The 20,202-nt window shown below is 30.0% G+C and overlaps 1 protein-coding gene across 2 annotated transcripts in view; it reads left to right on the top strand.

Moving 5' to 3' along the window:
• LOC101237752 (probable serine/threonine-protein kinase DDB_G0280133) overlaps nucleotides 1-1,923 on the top strand; it is a 46,778-nt gene extending 44,855 nt beyond the window's left edge. For both annotated transcript variants that reach the window (XM_065799627.1, XM_065799628.1), the window contains exons 11-13: nucleotides 397-453; nucleotides 535-723; nucleotides 1,110-1,923. In XM_065799627.1, coding sequence (XP_065655699.1) covers nucleotides 397-453; nucleotides 535-723; nucleotides 1,110-1,321 — 458 coding nt within the window. In that variant the 3' untranslated portion in view covers nucleotides 1,322-1,923. The remainder of the gene's footprint in view (nucleotides 1-396; nucleotides 454-534; nucleotides 724-1,109) is intronic.
• Nucleotides 1,924-20,202: the final 18,279 nt, after the last annotated feature.

The raw sequence follows: 20,202 nt of genomic DNA, 5'->3' as shown, positions 1-20,202 counted from the left end.
AATCTTGGATGTAAAAAATAACATAAATATAATTTTCGTTCCGGTCGGAATTGAAAAAATTCCTTCCGGTACACCCCTAGTATAAATCAAAGTAAGAACTTCCAGCTGTGATTCTTATTTGTAAATATTTTTATTCAGATGTTTACATCTGAATAAAAATATTAATAAGAAAATATTTACAAATAAGAAAATATTTACAAATAAGAAAATATTTACAAATAAGTCAATATTTTTATTCAGATGTTTAGGAAAGATTTTTACTTTTTTTAAGAAGTGAATAGACAAATCCGTTGTATTTTACAAGTTATTTTAGCAAGTGAATCCGTTGTTTTTATTTTATAAATTATTGCTACCAATTAATTGAAGACGATATAAAACTATTCTGTGTTTGTTTAGCCTACATGCAGCAAGCTATGTATGCTTCCCAACTGGGTGCTATTCATCAAAATCAAGGTATCTTTTTTTATTTAACAGCTATGCAACTATAATTAATTATTTAAATTATATATTTTGCTTGATCTTCCATATTTATAGTCCAAAATACAAATATACAAATGCTAGAACAGCAAATAATCCAAATGCAAGCACAACTTCATCAACAACAGCATCTCCAACAACTTCAGCAAAGACCTTCTACTAACGTTAGTGGATCGCCTCTCAATATGTCTGTACCCATTTCAAACGTGATTTCTCCAATGGTAGCTGGTACTAATCACAGTGGGCGTAAGTTTTGAACTATTATATTAAATATTGTATTATATATTAATAAGTTATTATTAAGAAGTATAATATAATTATAAATTGATAAGCAATAGGTAGATAACTTTGTATAATTTTTTATTAATAGTTGTGTTCGATATTATATTGACCAATAATATATAAGTTGCTCTTCTCCATTTAAACAATAAATGCCTATATTTGTTGGTTTAATTATTAAACAAACAAACAAAGCCATGTGTTGGTTTAATAGAATAGAGCGAATAATATTTTACTTAATATTTTTGCAACCTATATTTTTACTCAATGAGGAAATCTATTTTATTGTTGAGTTTATTTAGAATATTATTCAATATTAATAATTCAGTGTCCTAATTTATATTGTTTCAAAGTTTACACTGGTGATGGTTTGTATGCAGTGAACCCCGTCTTATTATCTGGAAGCGAAGACATTATGGTGAACCCACAAATAAATCAAATGTTATTTTCACAATATATGGCGATGCAACAACAGCATGCTGCAGCTGGAGGATTATTTGTTCCACCTACCTCATCACCTCTGATCAGTGATACTGAATCTCATCGCACTTATTATAAGCAGTAGTTGAATGATACGTCCATAAGCATAACCATGCGTCCATTAAAATGTTTGCAAATTTATTGATTGTCATTTCGAATCGATTCCACGTTGATTTAATTACTAGGATATTTAAAATCTGCAGATAGTCAAGAGTTTGTAAAATTATTACAATAGAATATAAAAAAAAGATTATCTTTGGGCATAAAAGTTATCCAATGAACTGAAAATTGCAACTGAAAATTTGCAAGTTAACTTGATTATTTAACGGAATAGACAGTTTGTCAGTTGTCTATAGTGATTTACTGTAGTATTTCACAGAATGGAAAGTTTGTTAGTTTCAGGTAGTATATTGCTATATATTTTTAATGTTTAATAAAATGCAATATCTTTTTTTTCTAATGTTTTGTAAATGTTAAAATCCTTCTAATATTTTAATGTAGCTCAAAAGTTTTTTGCTATAATAAGATTTGACTAAATATGGACGCGACGTGATTAATACGTTTTTTACGTTAATATGTGTTTTTTAAGAGACTTTATTATATTTTTTTTGTATAAGTTGTTTTTTATTGTTGAAGTAATATTTTACGAACATTAAAATTTTCTAAAAGTTTAATATCTTGCGTGAATCTCGTGTGTTTTAATAATTTTTTCCTTAGTTTTTTTTTACTGTTTTTGCTTACCCAGCGGGGCACAATGGTCAGAAAATCGCAAAAGAGTAGGAATGCATCAGCCTTCCAAAGCATCGACCATTTAGCCGATGCATCGGCATCGGTCTTGGTAACTATCGTTCGATGCTGATTGTATTGAGAACGTCAGTTTTTTTCTGTTTCTATATTATTGCAAAAATACAATTATTCCATATATGAAAATGCATTTATAAGCCATACTTATTATATAGGCAAATCTGCAACCACTTAACCTTTCGATATATTTTTTGAACAGTTTTTTATCGAGGGCTACCGATTTTTTTAATATCTTTTTACAATTTATAACTTTAATTATTTAACTTAAGGATTCAAACTATTCAAAAAGAGAACATTAAAATCAAGAAATATCAAGAGAAGGAGCATCTTGCAGAAAAGTTTTTTTTGCCAAATGCTCTTAATATTAAATTTTTGCAAAATTTAATAATTGGTTTTGACTGATTGTTTTCATTTTATTTCTAAATTTAATTCCTAGAATATAGCTAGACTTTCATAGAATATATATATATATATATATAATATATATATATATATAATATATATATATATATATATATATATACACACACAGTATCGGACAAAACGAGTGCAACTAAATAATGCTAATTTAGTTTCTTTATATAAAAGTGCTGCATTTTTTCAATTTAGAGACATAGTTCTTCAAGTTTTATTCATCACAAAGTTCATTATTTGTACACGAAAATTAATAAATTAATCAAAAGTATTAAAAAAAGTTGATTTCCTTCTGGACAAAACAAGTGCAACTCAGCAAAATGTTAACCAAGCTGTATTTCGCTATCATTATTTCGTGGCGAATCCTTTGTTATTGATCACAGCCTTGCATCTTCGAGGCATAGATTCGATCAGGTGATCAATGAAACTTTGTGGAATCGCTGCCCAGGCCTTTTGGATTTGTTCTAATAGTTGATCCTTATTACGAACACCTTCACAATTAATTCTGCGGTTGACGATCTCCCACAGGTTCTCGATAGGGTTGAGATCCGGAGATTGAGGCGGCCAATCCATCACCGATAGGTGGTGGTCTTGAAACCACTGCTTGACTACTTTTGCAGTGTGTTTCGGATCGTTGTCTTGCTGAAAAACCCATTTTAATGGCATATTCCATTCAGCATGAGGTAACATAACATCTTTCAGGATATTTTTATACACGAAACGGTCCATTATTGCATCGTTTCGATGTATTGGACCTAGACCGTTAGCAGAAAAACACCCCCAGACCATTACATTGCCTCCACCATGCTTCACGATCTTATGGCAATAATGTAAATTGAGGCGTTTTCCGGCCGGTCGACGTACACGACAAATGTCATCGCTCCCACTGATGTTGAACTTCAATTCATCACTAAACAGGACAGTTCGCCATTTCTGCATATTCCAGTCAATATGAGATGTAGCAAACAGGAGTCTTTTCTTCTGGTTTTTTAGTGAAATCAGCGGTTTCTTTGCAGGGCGACTAGAAAACAATCCGGCTTCAACAGCACGTTGTCTGATTGTTCGGTCCGATACAGGCAGCTCTAATTGCTTTTGAATCTCGACTGATGATATCCAGGGATCCTTCTCGACGGATCTGACGATCATAGAATCCTCTCTAGAAGGGGTGGAACGCGGTCTTTCACCTTTGTTATCTGCTGCCAACTTCCCCGTGGAACGATATTTGGAACATAGTCTTGATACGGTCTACTTTTTCATGCGATATTTATCACAAATACTTTTTTGTGACATTCCACTTACGTAATCGCCAATAATTTACTTTCTTAGTTCCAATCCAAGACTGTCGGGAGCCATTTTTGCACTTGAAGTCATAAAAATAATAAAAATAAATAATCTCGCTTCTCAAGGCTTACCGTGTTACATTAACCTTGTGATGATACAATAATGCTCTGTGGAACACAACGTCTTGGTTGGATGTGGACTGTATTGATGTAATGAAACACTTGTTGTATTTTGCTTCTTATATTGATGTTCTTCGATAAAACACTTTGATAAAACTCACTTCGATAAACTGTCTTGATAATACTGACTGATTGACTTCCATATACTGACTGAATTACATGTCGATTTACATGTCTCTTATATAGTAAAATGAACCTGTGTGAAACTGTTCTGGAACATTCTAGATGCTTCTTTTCGATGATTCTGGAAGCTTCTGGATGCGTCTGGATGCTTCTGAATGTTTCTGGATATTTCTGAATGGTACTGGATGCTTCCAGATGCTTCTTCTGGAAACTTCTGGAAGCTTCTGCATGCTTCTGGAAACTTCTGGATACTTCCTTTAATTATTAAAAAACTTTCGTGACGTTGACACGGACCAGACTTAAGAAAATGAAACAAACCAAAAAAGTTGCACTTGTTTTGTCCGCTGCAAAATGGCACTTGTCAACGAAATTCTGCCTGTGTGCTGTCACCTGTCAGCTGATTGCTCATGTCATGGCATGCTATGACTCCAGACTCCTGAACTGTTTGCTGTGGTACTATAGTTCGTTTCGTTTTTAAGACATGTAAAATTAGGAACACTTTTTAGCATTGTTTGATGTTGGTTGCAAATGTTTTGTCCAAGACTGTATATATATATATATATATATATATATATATATATATATATATATATATATATATATATATATATATATATATATATATATATATATATATATATATACATATATATTAAAAGAGAGGCAAGTGCGCATTTGTTGAAAAATATAATTAAGATTAAAACAAACAGGTTTTCGAAATAAATATCAATGTAATGATAAACTAAGTTTATTAATACAAGTCTTGTGTTATTATCAACTCAAGAAGTTTGTTTTATTTTAGTACTCTTCGGAGCCTTTAAAAGGTGTCAATATCTATTTGTACAAGAGAATTTTTACTCGTAAAAATCTCAAAGTTTCAATAATGTTTATTTGGTGATGTAGTTAATGTGTTAACTTGAAGAAATGGAAAAAAATGTATGTGTTAAAGTAAATTCAAAAGAATCAATAAATGTGTTTCTAGTAAAATATATTGTCTTTAGTCTTGAAGCATATTCAATAGAAAGTTTATTTGCAATTGTACCAGAGTACTATTAAAGTACTTTTTGCATACAAGTTTGTATTCAGTTGTACCAGACTACTGGTGAAATTCTTTATTTATACTTATTGATTGTAAAGAGTTAAACATTAGAGCTTTCTAAAAGAAAACATGTAATGATTGCAAAACTAGCCTACATGTTCCATGCGAATAAATGCGGAAATTTTGTTTTCATATTTTGTTTCAACCTTAATTTTATATTTTATTACATAACTCAATTAAACATCGTTCTTTGTGAAGTTACTTTCGTTACTTTGTGAAGGTTTAAAAATATATTATATTTTTGTTCTTCAAAGTTATTTAATATAAAATGTTATATGATGACTTAAGGTAAGTGTAGATTTATTGGAGTTTGTTCTTTTATTTAATATTATTTACTATCAATTAGAGGTTGAGGTTGATTTTTTTTTTTTTTTTTTTTTTAAATACAATAACCAGTATTTTATTCAATTTAACAGCTATATTTAGCAAACATGTGTTTTGTATGTATAAACACTGAAAACAGTCGAAATTTTAAAAAATAAATTACTTTAACTAAATTATACGACTCAATTAATTTTAACACCTACAGTGTTATTAATTTCTTAAACATTGCATTGAAACTAACACTCAAAACTACTTAAACTATAATATTCATCATCCAATTTACATTAAAAAGAATATTCCGTATCATGGACTTCGCCGCGCAATGAAACGGAAAGGGAGGGGGGGGGGAGTAGTCCCAAAGTAAAATATTTATCCTGAATTCAAAAGTTTTTAGGGTTTCAAAAAAAAATTTTTTGTAGCCCCAATTTTGAAAATAAAATTTTCTTTAATACTAAAAAAATTGCAAAAGTTTAATAAAAAATCAAATAAAGGTCTTTTATAGTAAATGTTCCAAACTCCTGCGCTTATCCTGTGCAGCAGTAAACCGCTCAGCTACTTCTATTAAAGATAGACTATCTTTAATATTGTGTGCATTTAGCACTGAAAAGGAATTATATCTTTTTTAAGCAACTGTTGATCTGAGCCACGTGTTGACCCTCCTCCTTGAAAAAGACCGTTTAAGTGTGGCCGATGTAGCTCCACTTGTTAACACAACTTAATCTACATAATGATCCAAGTATTTTGGATCATTGGGCAATTTTCTTTATCCATATTTTGAAGTGCGGTAGTGGTGTAGTGGTAGTGCGCTCGCTTCATAAGCGAGAGGTTCCGAGTTCGATCCCCACCACGTCCCTGGTAGTACCGTGCTCAACTTGTTTCTCCGCGCAGCGGCCTTGTTCGTCGAGGTTCGTGTTTCGGAGTTATAGAGTTGAGAGAGGGTTATAACCACAATTAAGTAGCCTCCTCATCTGTAGTGGCCTTCTGGGCCTTGGGGAGGTGAAACAACAAAAAAAAAAAAAAAAAAAGTGTCTAACATATAACTCGAAAATCAATTGGCATATAATTTTTAAAATTAGTCGATGTGAAGGTAGGCTATGCGGTAGTGATGTAGTGGTAAGAGCGCTCGCTTTGTAAGCGAGAGGTTCGGAGTTCAACTCCCACCACGTCCCTGGAAGTACCGAGCTCAACTTAGTTTCTCCGCGCAGCGGCCTTGCTCGGCAAGGTTCGTGTTTCGGAGTTAAAGAGTTGAGAGAGGGTTGCACCACGAATAACAATTAAAAAAATAAAAAACACAAAAAAATGAGGAGCCTCCTCGACTGTAGTGGCCCCCTTCGGGTCTTGGGGAGGTGAATAATCTTAAAAAAAAAAAAAAAAAAAGCTTACTTTCTATTTGGTTCCGATTAAAATCTCCGTGGAAATCAGATTCTAAAATCTTAAACTCCTTTGATAGATCCATCTTATTAATGGCTTTCAAAAACAGTTAAACGTTCGCAAGCTTCTTGAATGCTGGTTGTTTGAATCGATCTTCTATTGCATTAATAATTGTGTCAAGAGCTTCAAAATATATTGGCCTAAAATGATCATCGGCTGTTTCTGGGTAATAGGCAATCTTATAATATAATATACAATATATAGTCTTATACGTTTATGTTTAAGTTAGATTAAAAAAAAAAATGTTTATTTACAATAAATTAGCTTCAAGGAATTTTATCTTTTGTATTCGAAACTCATTTGCGGGGACTTTAAAACGAGTGCTATTTTTCGTTTTGTGAATTGGATTTATTAGTTTTATCGTCAGTCACTTCCATGTTTTACTCTTGCTCAATAACACCCTAGTGGAAATATTTCTTATGAAAAAAAAAGTACGCCGGAAACGGATTACATTTTTGAAACCACTGTACCTTGTTCTATTATGACCAAGATTTTTAAAATATACTGTCGACGTCTTTCAAAAAAAAAAAAGGGGTTAAACGGGCCGGTCATGAATTTTTGGTTTTCAAAATAGGTAACTTCCAGAGATGGCGCAAACTTTAAATTTTGTGATATTGATACTGATATCAAATAAGAATGTTTTACAAAAAATTACAATGATAGGAGTATGGGAACAATATTCACCTGAAAAATCAGAACCCACTGTCCCTAATGTGGAAACAAGAAAAATTTTTATTTTTTATTTTTTGCAGTATCTTAAAATAGATCAAAAATCATCGGGAAAATTAATTTATTTTTCAAAAATTTCTTATTGTTCATAAATGGCGACAAAAGGAAAGTTTGAAACCCCCTCTATTTGAGGGAATTGTCAACTTTACGAGGTCATAACTTTAGAACGTTGAAATAGTTTTTTACTAAATGCGAATTTTACAGATGAATTTTAGTCGAGTTTATAATGGTAGAGTTTTTTCTTATATGCTATTATCCCCTTCCCTAAAAAATATTTGGACTTTAGGGCCCTAATTTGAGGATAATATTGTTCCCAAACTCTGATCACCATGATTTTTTTTAACATATCATTTGTGTTAATGTAAAAATGCATATCTGGAGGTTACTTATTTTAAAGAATAAAAAATCTTGAAATTGATTTTTAGTATATATTTAATTATTTTTTAATAGAGAATGGTTTAAACGACACAAATTAATGCTTACGTTTATATTTATTTCCATTTACAATCAATAAAAGTTTATAAAAGATACGCATATATTATAAGATATTTAATTTTAAAGTAAAACTTTTAAAGGAGGGGGTATCGGTAGTTGTACGTTGCAGTGGCTTTAAGCAGGCTTTGTGGATAGTCTTTAAGGCTACTAGAAACTTTGCGTCCACTCTCCCAAAACTGTTTAAAAATCATAATGAACAGATTCAGAGGCCTGTTTAGACCAAAAACATATAATCCTTTATTTGGATAAGAATTTTACATAAGTGAAAGAAATTCACATGTATGCTTGATAAGAGCATGCACTTTCAGTGACACTGGTAGACCAAGTATAAGCATCTTTGTATTTGTTAATGGTTTAGTTTGTTACTCAAGTAACAAACTAAACCAAGACATGCGACTTCAACAGATTTTAAACATTTAAAGGAATTAACTATAGAAATAATATGTTAATCTCTTTCCAGAACTTCAAAAAAATATGCATACATGCATATTTTTTTGAAGTTTTGAACAATCTCTACCTTTAAATTGATCATTGTGCAGCTCTGAAAACTTAAAATTTGGTTTCACTGGTTTGCCGATAAGGTAGTATCCATAGATTGCAAATGTTTTTCAAGATTATCGTTAAATCTGTTTGCATTTCCACAAAGTAAATGAAGTTCCATTGAAGCAAGAATTTCAATAACTTTTATGTCATCAGGCGGATCAACCAGTGGAAGGTTAACGCAATCAATATAAGATGCAACTGAAAGCTTGGTTTTTTTTAAACCTTAACAGAAGGCTTTAAAAGCATTAGCTAATGAACGGATACTTCCTTGAGTTCTGAGTTCACCATAATTTTCAAAATCTTGCATTTTTTCTTTGCTGTTACACCAAAGGCAGGATGTGTTGATGCTGCACTTTCCAAAAAATATCGGCCAATTTTATATCAAAATATCAAAAGTATTTTAAACTATTTAACCTTAAAAAAGTGATAATTTTCTCAAGATTTGAATGAGATTTAGCCTTTTTTTCTATTTTAAGCCAATAATAAACAATTTGTTTACGCCACCATCTTTTTTCATTACCTATATATTTTTTATTACCTATTCCTTCCTCATAGCTAAAAAAAATTTTTTGACATTACATTCTGTCACTTTTTCTATAATATTTAAATAAACTTTTAAAATTCCGCCTTCAACTTCAATGCCCACCTTTAAAATGTAATCTCTTGACAATTTTCTTTCCTTTATTACTGTCTCAACAAGTCCTTTAATGTTTTTACAATAAACTAATTGTCTGCAATCTTTTAAAAAAAATAATTTCTTTAACATTAAAATTATTATTTAAAGACCTATCTTATTCACTTAATTTCTCTCTTACATTGCTTTCAAATAACTCTCTTCCCTTCCAGCTTCTAAATATACAAAAAACTTTTGCTCCCTGTGTATTACTACGTCTACAAGTGTTTATGTTTACTTCCAAAATTAGGATTTTTTCAACTGGAAAAAGCACTTTCGAAGAGCTTTTGTTTGTTCAAAGACAATGGCTTTACCTTTAGCTGCAACCTTAATTTTATCACCCTCCTCCTCATCTTTTCTTTTCAATACTTTTGAGCATTGAACTTCGGCACCTTGTCTTAATATCTTTAATATCAAAAGAAATTTACTTCCATATTTTCAGTTTTATATATTTCAAATATTTTATATAAATTTCATTTCAAGTTTAAAATATTTAATCAAAAATGAAAGGTTCGCCCAACCTTTGTCCAGTTCTTCTGTTAAACTTTTTCTTCTCGTTGTAGGAGTGCAAGGGTGAGGCAATCCTCTTCCAAATACAATCCTACAACTTTTACAAATTTTTATTTTTCCAAGTGATGATGCCTTTATTTTCAGATAAGATTTTTGAAGTAATTGTACTTCGAGCAATTTCACAAATGTCACGAACACAGAATGATTGGTTTTTGGAAAGTGTACTTACTTCGACTTTTGAGATTGAGGTTTACTCAGAATTATGTTTTTAACTCCTTTTTCAAGTCTTTTTAATGCTTTTCTACATTTAATACAAATGCCATTACATTATTGTTCGAATCAAATGATTTTAAAAAGAAGTTATGTATTCTGTTCAATGTCACACTTCCTTCTTTAACTTTTGTCATTCCTGCTCCTTTTAAATAAACAAGTTAGGCAGACTAAAGCTCTATTATCTTTTTGAGAGTTTTTAATGTTTGGAATTTTGAAACGATATGAGCAATACTTACCAATTTAAAAATTTTTTTTATTAACTATTGAGGAGGCTGAATAAGTGCGAATTTCATAACTGCGAATTTGCATAAGTGCGAAGCAGTTGCAAAGACTGGCATAAGTGCCAACTGTCACAAGCGCGAACTGGCATAAGTACGCCGAAAGAATTCGCAAACATTGGCATAAGTGCGAACTGGCATAAGTGCGAACTGGCATATGTGCGAATCAATTGCAAAAACTGGCATAAGTGCGAACTGGCACAAGCGCGAACAGGCATAAGTGCGCCAAAAGAATTTGCAAACATTAGCATAAGTGCGACTGGCATAAGTGCGAACTGGCATAAGTGCGAACTGGCATAAGTGCGAACTGGCATAAGTGCGAACCAATTGCAAAAACTGGCATAAGTGCGAACTGGCACAAGCGCGAACTGGCATAAGTGCGCCGAAAGAATTTGCAAACATTGGCATAAGTGCGAATTGGCATAAGTGCGAACTTGCCAATTCGCCATATATGCCAATTTGCACTTATGCCAATGTTTGCAAATTCTTTCTGCGCACTTATGCTAATTCGCGCTTGTGCCAGTTCGCACTTATGCCAGTTTTTGCAATTGGTTCGCACTTATGCCAGTTCGCACTTATGCCAGTTCGCACTTATGCCAGTCGCACTTATGCAGATTCGCAGTTATGAAATTCGCACTTATTCAGTCGCCCCTAACTATTGCAGCAGATAAAAAAATGTTCATAGAATCTATTAATAAGTTTTTTTTGCGGTATACCACAAGGAAGTATACAAAATAGAGGAATATTGTTTATACAATTAACTTGAAATGGAAACGCTTTTTTACCGTAATTAAAGTATTGTTTAATTTTCAATAAAGTTTGGGCCTTAAAGGTTCAAGTATGAGTTAAGAAAGGGGGAAATAATAGCACTTAAAAAAAAAAACGCTACCATTATGAAATCGACTAAAATCATCTGTAAAATTCACATTTAGTAAAAAACTATTTTAACGTTCTAAAGTTATGACCTCGTAAAGTTGACAACCCCTCAAATAGAGGGGGTTTCAAACTTTCATGGTCGCCATTTATAAGCGATAAGAGATTTTTTAAAGATAACTTAATTTACCCGATGATTTTTGATCTATTTTAAGATACTGCAAAAAAAATTTTTTTTCTTGTTTCCACAGTGGGTCCTGATTTTTCAGGTGAATATTGTTTCCAGGCTCCTATCATTGTAATTTTTTGTAAAACATTCTTATTTGATACCAGTATCAATATTATAAAATTTAAAGTTTACACCATCTCTGGAAGTTATCTATTTTGAACACCAAAAATTCATGTCCTGCCCGTTTAATCCCATGTTTTTTGAAAGGCATCGACAGAATATTTTTAAAACCTAGGTCATAACAAAACAAGGTACGGCAGTTTCGAAAATGTAATCGGTTTCTGGTGTACTTTTTTTTTCGTAAGAAATATTTCCACTAGGGTGTGCAGTCGAAGTATTTAAATTGAACAAATTATAATATGAAATAATATAATACATAAATATATAATACATATATCAAAAAAAATATCAATAATATTTATGTTTCTATTACAATACTAATAAATTATTTAGTTAATTAAAAAATGTTTATACTTTTAAGTTTGGTAAAATAACTCACCACCGCAATATGCGTCGCGAAGCGGAAATAGGATTTTATTTTCTGAAAACATATTCAATTTTCAATATTTTTTAATTGAAAGAAGTTGGCATTAATTAATAAAAAGAAAGTTTATTTTAAATTTTTTTACATTTGCCTTTTTAAAAGCGGGATTTTCAGGGGTAAAAAAAAAACCCGAGTTTTCACTAAATCTTTATATTACATACAAATTTTTCCAAATTTCTTCATTTTTTTTTCATGTTATCAAATAAATGATACATTTTGAGAAATAAAAACCAAAAAAAGAAAAAAGAAAATGTTTGGATCATTGTTTTTGTGAGCCCGTAAAGGTTGAATGATTAGACAATGCTACTACAGAGGTAGCCAGTTTTATATTTGTTATAAATTTTCTGAAATAAATAGACTCTTTAGAAGTGAAACAATATTCCGGCTACCGCTGTAATAACATTGTATAAAAACCGGTTAGTTAATAAGTATAAAAAACAAAACTGGATGCGGAGCGGTAAATTGGTTCCTAGTCTTTAAGTTATAGCTTCTAAGTTAAGCGTAGTTTATTGTTTTAAAATAGTTACAATTTCAGCAAATTTATGTTTGTTGATTTTCCTCCATAACATATTTTCACAAGGCATTTTGAAAACATGCTTTCACAAGTAAAAATGTATTTGCATGTGCTATATATTTTTGCAGTCCATGTTTTTATCATTTTATGCTGATTACACAGTGAGTTTCGATATTTTTGAAAAACTTTTTATTTAAATTAAATTTGTGGGAAAAGAAAAAAGTTTTTTCTAACTAAATATAAAACATTTTTTGGTTAAAAATCAACAAAGTAAATATCTCTTGGGAGTATAATATGTTTTATATATTTAGTTGTTATTATTATTGTTGAATAAGCTATGAATGTTAAATTATAATATATATATATATATACATATATATAAATATATATACATACATATATATATATATATATATATATATATATATATATATATATATATATATATATATATATATATATATATATATATATATATATATATATATTGCTATGGGTTCTCCTTTAGCGCCCATCTTAGCTAATATTTTCGTCGGTTATCATGAACAAACATAGGTCAATAACTGCTCTTTTACAGCACCATTTTTTTATAAACGGTATGTGGATGACATAATTGCTATTTTTAATTCTGAATACGAAGCTCAAGAATTTTTCAAACACCTCAATAAACAACATAAAAATTTGAAATTTACTATGGAAAAAGAACAAGATAACCAGATTGCTTTTTTACATGTACTTATTAAAAAATCCAATTTGTTTACGACTTCAGTTTATCACAAAAAAACGTATACAGGTCTTTTACAAAATTTTTTTAGTTTTATTCCCTCTTGCTACAAATTTGGACTTGTTCGGTGTTTGATTGATCGTACATTTAAAATTAATAATTCTTGGTTTGGTTTTGATAAAGATATTAAGAATCTATCATTAGTTTTACAAAATAATAAATTTCCACTAAAAATTATTGACTATGAAATTAAATCCTATATTGATAAGAAAATGAACCCATCTGTGTCTAACATTGTTAATAGCTTAAATATAAGATACTTTAAGCTTCCATACATTGGAATGTACTCTAATTACATTGAAAGGAAAATTTCAAAAATTGTTCATAAATATTGTAAGGATATTCTAATAAAATTAATTTTCACTACTAATAAAATACAAGATTGTTTTTGCTTAAAAGAGTCACTTCCTAAACTGCTTAAATCTCATGTTGTCTATAAATTTTCTTGCGCTGGCTGTAATGCCAGTTATATTGGAGAAACCTCCAGACACTTGGCAACTAGAATAAATGAGCACCTTAAAAGTGATAAACAATCTCATATATTTAAACACTTAAATTTATCTCTTAATTGCAAAAATTTGGCTAACTGTGATTCTTTTGAGATTTTGGATAATGCCCCAAACGAACACAAATTAAAGATAAAAGAAGCCCTCCACATTAAATGGGAAAGTCCCTCACTTAATAAACAAGCTTTACATTATACTATAAACTTATCTATTTAATTTTACTGTCAGTTTATTTATATATATATATATATATATCTATATTTTTTTGACAGTTGGTTATTTTAATTGGTTATTTACCGAGTTATTTTGTAATAAATATATTGGTTTATTATGTATAATTTTTTGTCTATTAATATTTCTCTGTAAAGACTTCTATTTTTTAATATATATTTCAGAATTTTTTATTATTGTAAAATAATCTTTTGAAAATGTAAATAAAATTTTACGAAACATGTCAAGAATAAAAAACATCGTGTTATTTTTAAAAATAATTATATATATATATATATATATATATATATATATATATATATATATATATATATATATATATATATATATATATATTTAGAATTTGATATCAACATAGATTATTCTTAGAAACTAGAAAGTTAAACTTCATTACTGTTTGGTTTATTATTTTACTGGATTTATTATTATTATTTTACTTTATTATTGAGTTTTTTGATGTCTAAAACTTTGTTGTACTTTGGGCATGAAATAAATTTCGAAGATAAGCTCTTTCTTTTTCTATACTATTCTATATATAGTTTTTCATTTGTCTATGGACCTGCCAAATTTAGTTGAATTTTTTTTGTAGCAAGGTGTCTATTTTTTGTCGCACTTTTGGTACCTAATTTTCATTCGCCCGAAATAGTCGCAGGAGACAGAGGGGTTAATTAAACATTTTTTAAATTGATTTTGATTGAATAAAATTTTCATTAAAAAATGAAAAATAATGATAGAGATAAAGGTTTTTAATATTGTTTCCTATTTATTAAAATTTTGAAATAAAATCATTAGATAGTAAGATATGTTTTTTACTCCTTTGTTCTTGGACTTCAAATAACAAATCAGATAATTCATAATGGAAAATTTTTTTTGATGTTATATCATCAACACATTTACTATGAGTTTTGCACTCAGCTTCCATATTTGGTTGTTGTCTGGTATTAGTTTATAGAATCTTTTTTATACAGAAAAAACTTTGTTTTTTTTCAAGGTGGAGGAGGGGGGATACGCCCCTCCCATAAGTCAATGTAAACACCTCTTGTATAAGTAAATTCTTGTATAACATAATTTTATGTTGTATACTAATTGAATTTATTTTAGTAAAGATAAAAGTATTAACTAAAACATGTCATTTTTGATACTAAGGCGTATCAAACCATCACCACCGCACCCAACTCCATCGTTAACATACGCTTCTCATATACTTTGGTGATTTAATATAAATTTTAAGCAACTTTTTTGTATATTTGAATTCTTCATGTCTTGAAAAAAAAAAAGAAGACTTTTTTCTGAAAAAAGTGTTCAATTTCTTATGGTAAAGGTGGTGGTTTGTTGCCCAGGACACGCCTGGTAGTTAGTGGTCAACATAAATTTTAGCCCACTCTTACTCCTATCTTTTGATATCAAGATATTTATATTTCAATAAGCATTGACAAAGTTATGACTATTTAAGCTAAAAAAAAACTTAATTTTGACCACAGAATATTTTGACCACAGTTTCTTCAACTGTGGTCAAAATTTTCTTCAACAAAATCCATATATCGAAAAATCGGTATTTAAACCGTTATAACTTTTGAAGAAATTGTTCTATTTTAATAATTTTTTCACCATTAAAATACTGTGTTAATCTTTTTTCTAATGATATATAACAGTACAATATTTAAGCAATTTAAAATTTTTCCTCACGTACCTACACACACACTCACGTATATATAATAATAATAATAATAATAATAATAATAATAATAATAATACATAATTAATAAATCGATAAAAATACGAAGTATATATTGCGATTTACCTAAAGACTTTGAGACTTTACGTGTAAAGTGAACAATTAATTGCTCAGTTGAACTATTTTTTTCAAAGCCAAATTGGTTTTTATATAGTAAATTATTTGGAATCAGGTAGTTTTATGTTTTGTCGTATATAATATTTTCTAAAATTCTTGAAAACGTAGAGAGGACAGAAATAGGGCGATAATTATTAATATTTGATGTTTCGTCTTTGTAAATCGGGATAATTTTTACAATTTTTAGTTGGTCAGGAAAAACCTCTTATTGTATAGATGCTCTGAAAACTATAAAAATATAATATTTTTAAAGTTTTCATATCAATTTATAATTATGTTTCCGTTTATTCCGTCATCGCTGATTGCTTTGTTTCTTTTTAAAGATTTGAAGGCTCTTTCAAACTCTTCAATTGATAAATCTAGCAATAATTATGGTGAAAAAGTGAATTACTGGTGTAGATTTAAAAAAATCATGAAAGCTTATGCTCTAGCCTGACCTGAAACGTTATATAATTTTGATCAATAATATTCACAAATAATGTTCTATAAAGAATTTGAAGCCTTAAATTACAAACTCTTGTTTTACATAATCTAACATAGCATACATAACTCTTGTATTACATAATCTAACATAGCTCTAACGTATGCAACACAATATAAATACTTGGGGCATTATATGTAATCCATATAAGAATGCATTAGGCCTGAATTATCCGTAATGAAGCAGTGCTCGCAAGCCATTTGTGAAACGCTCATTCACTCTTTGTGGTTATTCGTAAACAACAATACTTGCTTTTAAATACTCATAAATATTGTTGCAAAGCAGTGAGAACTTTATGATATATTCTTTTCCTGAACCCTGATCCAGCGGGCACACCAATATTCGAACAACGTTAAACAACGTTGTTGTTTAGGTTGTAATAACGTTAAAATAACTTTGAAAATGTAAAAGATGGATAACGTTTGATTTTCCAACATTATTCAACGTTAATCAACGTTGTAATTTCGATGTAAAAGAAACGTGTTTTTTAAGCATAATTTAGCAGACATCAGGACACGAACTCTGCGCACACACTGCACTGTACGTTGGCTTATCACTAGGCTACACAATCATACAGATTTTGGAATTCTATTTGGACAAAAAAATTCGATTCATATCTTACTAAGACTGATATAATTATGGGCGAACCGATTTTAAACAAAAGTGAACTGTATAATGCTTTTAATAGTCTGAAAAAAATAAAAGTACAGGCACAGATCCTATTAATGTTAATGTAATAAAATCTGTTTTTGATATTATCGAACCCTCGTTATTCCATATTTTTAATCTCTCACTTAAATCAGTTCAAAAATAACCCCAATTTTCAAATCTGGTGATGAGACTAATGTTTTCAAACTACAGACCAATTTCATTCTTGCTCTACTTTTCGAAACTAATTGAACGCATTATGTAAAACAGACTTTATAAATACTTAACTGAAAATAAGATCTTATACTTCAATCAATACGGTTTTAAAAAAAAATCATTCCACTGACCATGCAATAGTTGAATTGGTTAAGCATATACCAAATGGGTTTAATAGTGATTGCTATACAATAGGGGTTTTTTTTTGATTTATCTAATACCTTCAACACAGTAAACCATGATATGCTTTTGAAAAAACTAGGAAATTATGGTATCAAAAATCAAAGTTTACTTTGGTTTAAATCATACCTAACTAACAGAAAGCAATTTATACTTAAGGAATCAAAAGACCCGAAAAACAACTTAACAACTTGTGGGGTACCCCAAGGTTCTATTTTAGGACCTTTATTATTTTTACTTTAAGTAAATGACTTATATTTAGCATCAAAAATGTTCAATACTTTTTTATTTGCAGATGACACTAGTTTATTTTATTCTCACAAAGATATTGATGTTCTTTTTAGAATAGTAAATGAAGAATTAGATAAGATCAATGAGTGGTTTATAAGTAATCGTCTTTTATTAAATGCAGAGAAAACAAAATCCTATTCCATAAGCCTAGTAAAGTCGTGAATATTCCTCTTAAATTACCCAATCTTTTAATCAATAACATAATAATTAAAAGGGAATTGACTACAAACTTTCTGGGAGTGCTTTTAGATGAAAAATTGTCATGGAAATTTCATATTAAATATATTGAAGGTAAAATCTCAAAAAATATTTCCATTTTATACCGAACAAACCTTTTCCTAATAATGAGTCTTTAAAAAATCTCTATTTTTCGTTTATACACAGTTATCTTTCATACTGTAACATTGCCTGAGGTAGCACTAATCGCAATAAACTAAAGAATATTTATAACAAACAAAAACATGCTTGCAGGATAATATTTGTGGTAACTAGAAATGCACAATGTAAAACTCTCTTACGTCAGCTGGGAGCTTTAAATATTTATTAGCTTAATATTCATCAAGTTTTACTATTTATGTTTAAAGAAAAAGGTGGGTTATCTCCAGTAACATTTCAATCCTATTTTAATGAAATCTCTCATAAATATCCTACCAAACTTCCAAATAATAACTTTGTCGTTCCAATAATACATCTTAAATTAAGTTCGTGAAATACTCACACAAAACGACGATGGATGGGAAGAAAAGTTACAAAAATACATTGGAAAGAAATCCATTGAACTCTGATCTCAACAATGAACAAATAAAATACGATAAAAAACGCAAACGTACAGTCAAGGTCTTATGAAAACCAAATCACTGTATTCAAGTAACACGATAGGGGTAATTATGATAAATAAATGATGACAAGTGTTGGTAAAAATAAGTGTATCTACTATGGGTTATAAAATCACAAAAGCAAAGGTTGTATAAAAGTGTTACACGTTGGTAGACGCAAGGAGATTTTAAAAAACAAAAGATTATGTTACAACTGCATTGGTTATGGACATTCCGCGGCAAATTGTCAGTCAAGAGGATGCAGAAAGTGTAACAAAAACCATCACACGTCAATTTGTTAAAACATAGATGCAACATTGGACAATTAAATGGAAAATGAAAAAGAAACCATGGGAATGGTGTTTAGTGCAAGTACAACTGTTCACCCGACAGTAATGGCAAAGGTAAATGGTGAAAAAGCAAGGATAATGTTAGAAACGGATGCAGGAAGTTCTTACATATGTACAAACTTGATAACAAAACTGAAGTTGAAACCTACACGAAGGGAATATAAACCCATCGAACAACTATATGGAACAGTAAACAAACGTGTGGAAGTATATAATGTTACGCTAGAATGAATAACAATACCGGAATTTTGCATCAAGATTAAATGCATCAATGCAGAAAAGGAAATATTGACCTTCTTACCCAATTCGATGATCAAGGAGGTAAAAAAGCAATTAGCGAGACTGAGGAGACTGAAATTTAGCAATAATGGAGAAGGTGATGAAATACAACCTGTTCACATGATACTTGATGCTGTTGATTATCAACGAACAAAAACTACCGAACCGTTGGTTCTCGGAAAAAATCCGGATAAAGATCCCGGAGCTGAATTAACCATGTTTGGATGGATTCTTTCTGGGAGACAAATAAAATAAAGTTCTGTTATTGAAAAAGGTTTTTTATTAAACACTGGTCGCGATGAGTTCGAGCAAATATGTAGTCTTGAAGTACTTCGATTGTCAGACACAAACAATTAATCAATGTTCCACCAAGACTTTAGCAAAAAGCTACACCAAACAAACGAAGGTTATTATGAAACTAGAATGCCTTGGAAAAAGATGTCGTTAAACTGCCAAACCACAGGGATCTGGATATTAAAAGATTAAAAGGTACAACAAATCGATTGAAAAAACTTAACAAACTAAAGCAGTATAATGAAATAATGATGGAACAAGCCAGTGAGGGAATACTGGAAACAGTCCTAGAAAAACCTAAGGGAGAAATTGTTCTATACATTCCTCATCAAGCTGTAATCAAGGATAATGCTGAGTCAACAAAAATGGGAGTTATTTATGATTGTTCAGCAAGAAAAGATGCTCAATCACCTTCATTAAATGATTGTCTGGAAGTGGGACCATCTTTACAACCCCTAATATTTGACATTTTAGTACAAATATAGATGAAAAAACTCTGCGTTTTAGCCGACATTGAGAAAGCATTTCTACAAATTCGAATTCACGAAATGGATAGAGACGCACAACAATTAATTTAGTATGAAGACTTAAAGAAAAAGAAATTAATGGAGTTACGATTTACAAAGGTAATTTTTGGTTCCAGTTCAAGTTTACTACTTGCATCAATAATGGAAATAAAGAAATTTTAACTAAAAGATCAACAATCAACAGTATTTTTGACGT

The sequence above is a fragment of the Hydra vulgaris genome, chromosome 06, assembly GCF_038396675.1.
Source record: "Hydra vulgaris chromosome 06, alternate assembly HydraT2T_AEP".
NCBI classification, from domain to species: domain Eukaryota; kingdom Metazoa; phylum Cnidaria; class Hydrozoa; order Anthoathecata; family Hydridae; genus Hydra; species Hydra vulgaris.
Note: the sequence above shows the minus strand (reverse complement) of the source record. Positions and strands in the feature narration are given on the sequence as shown.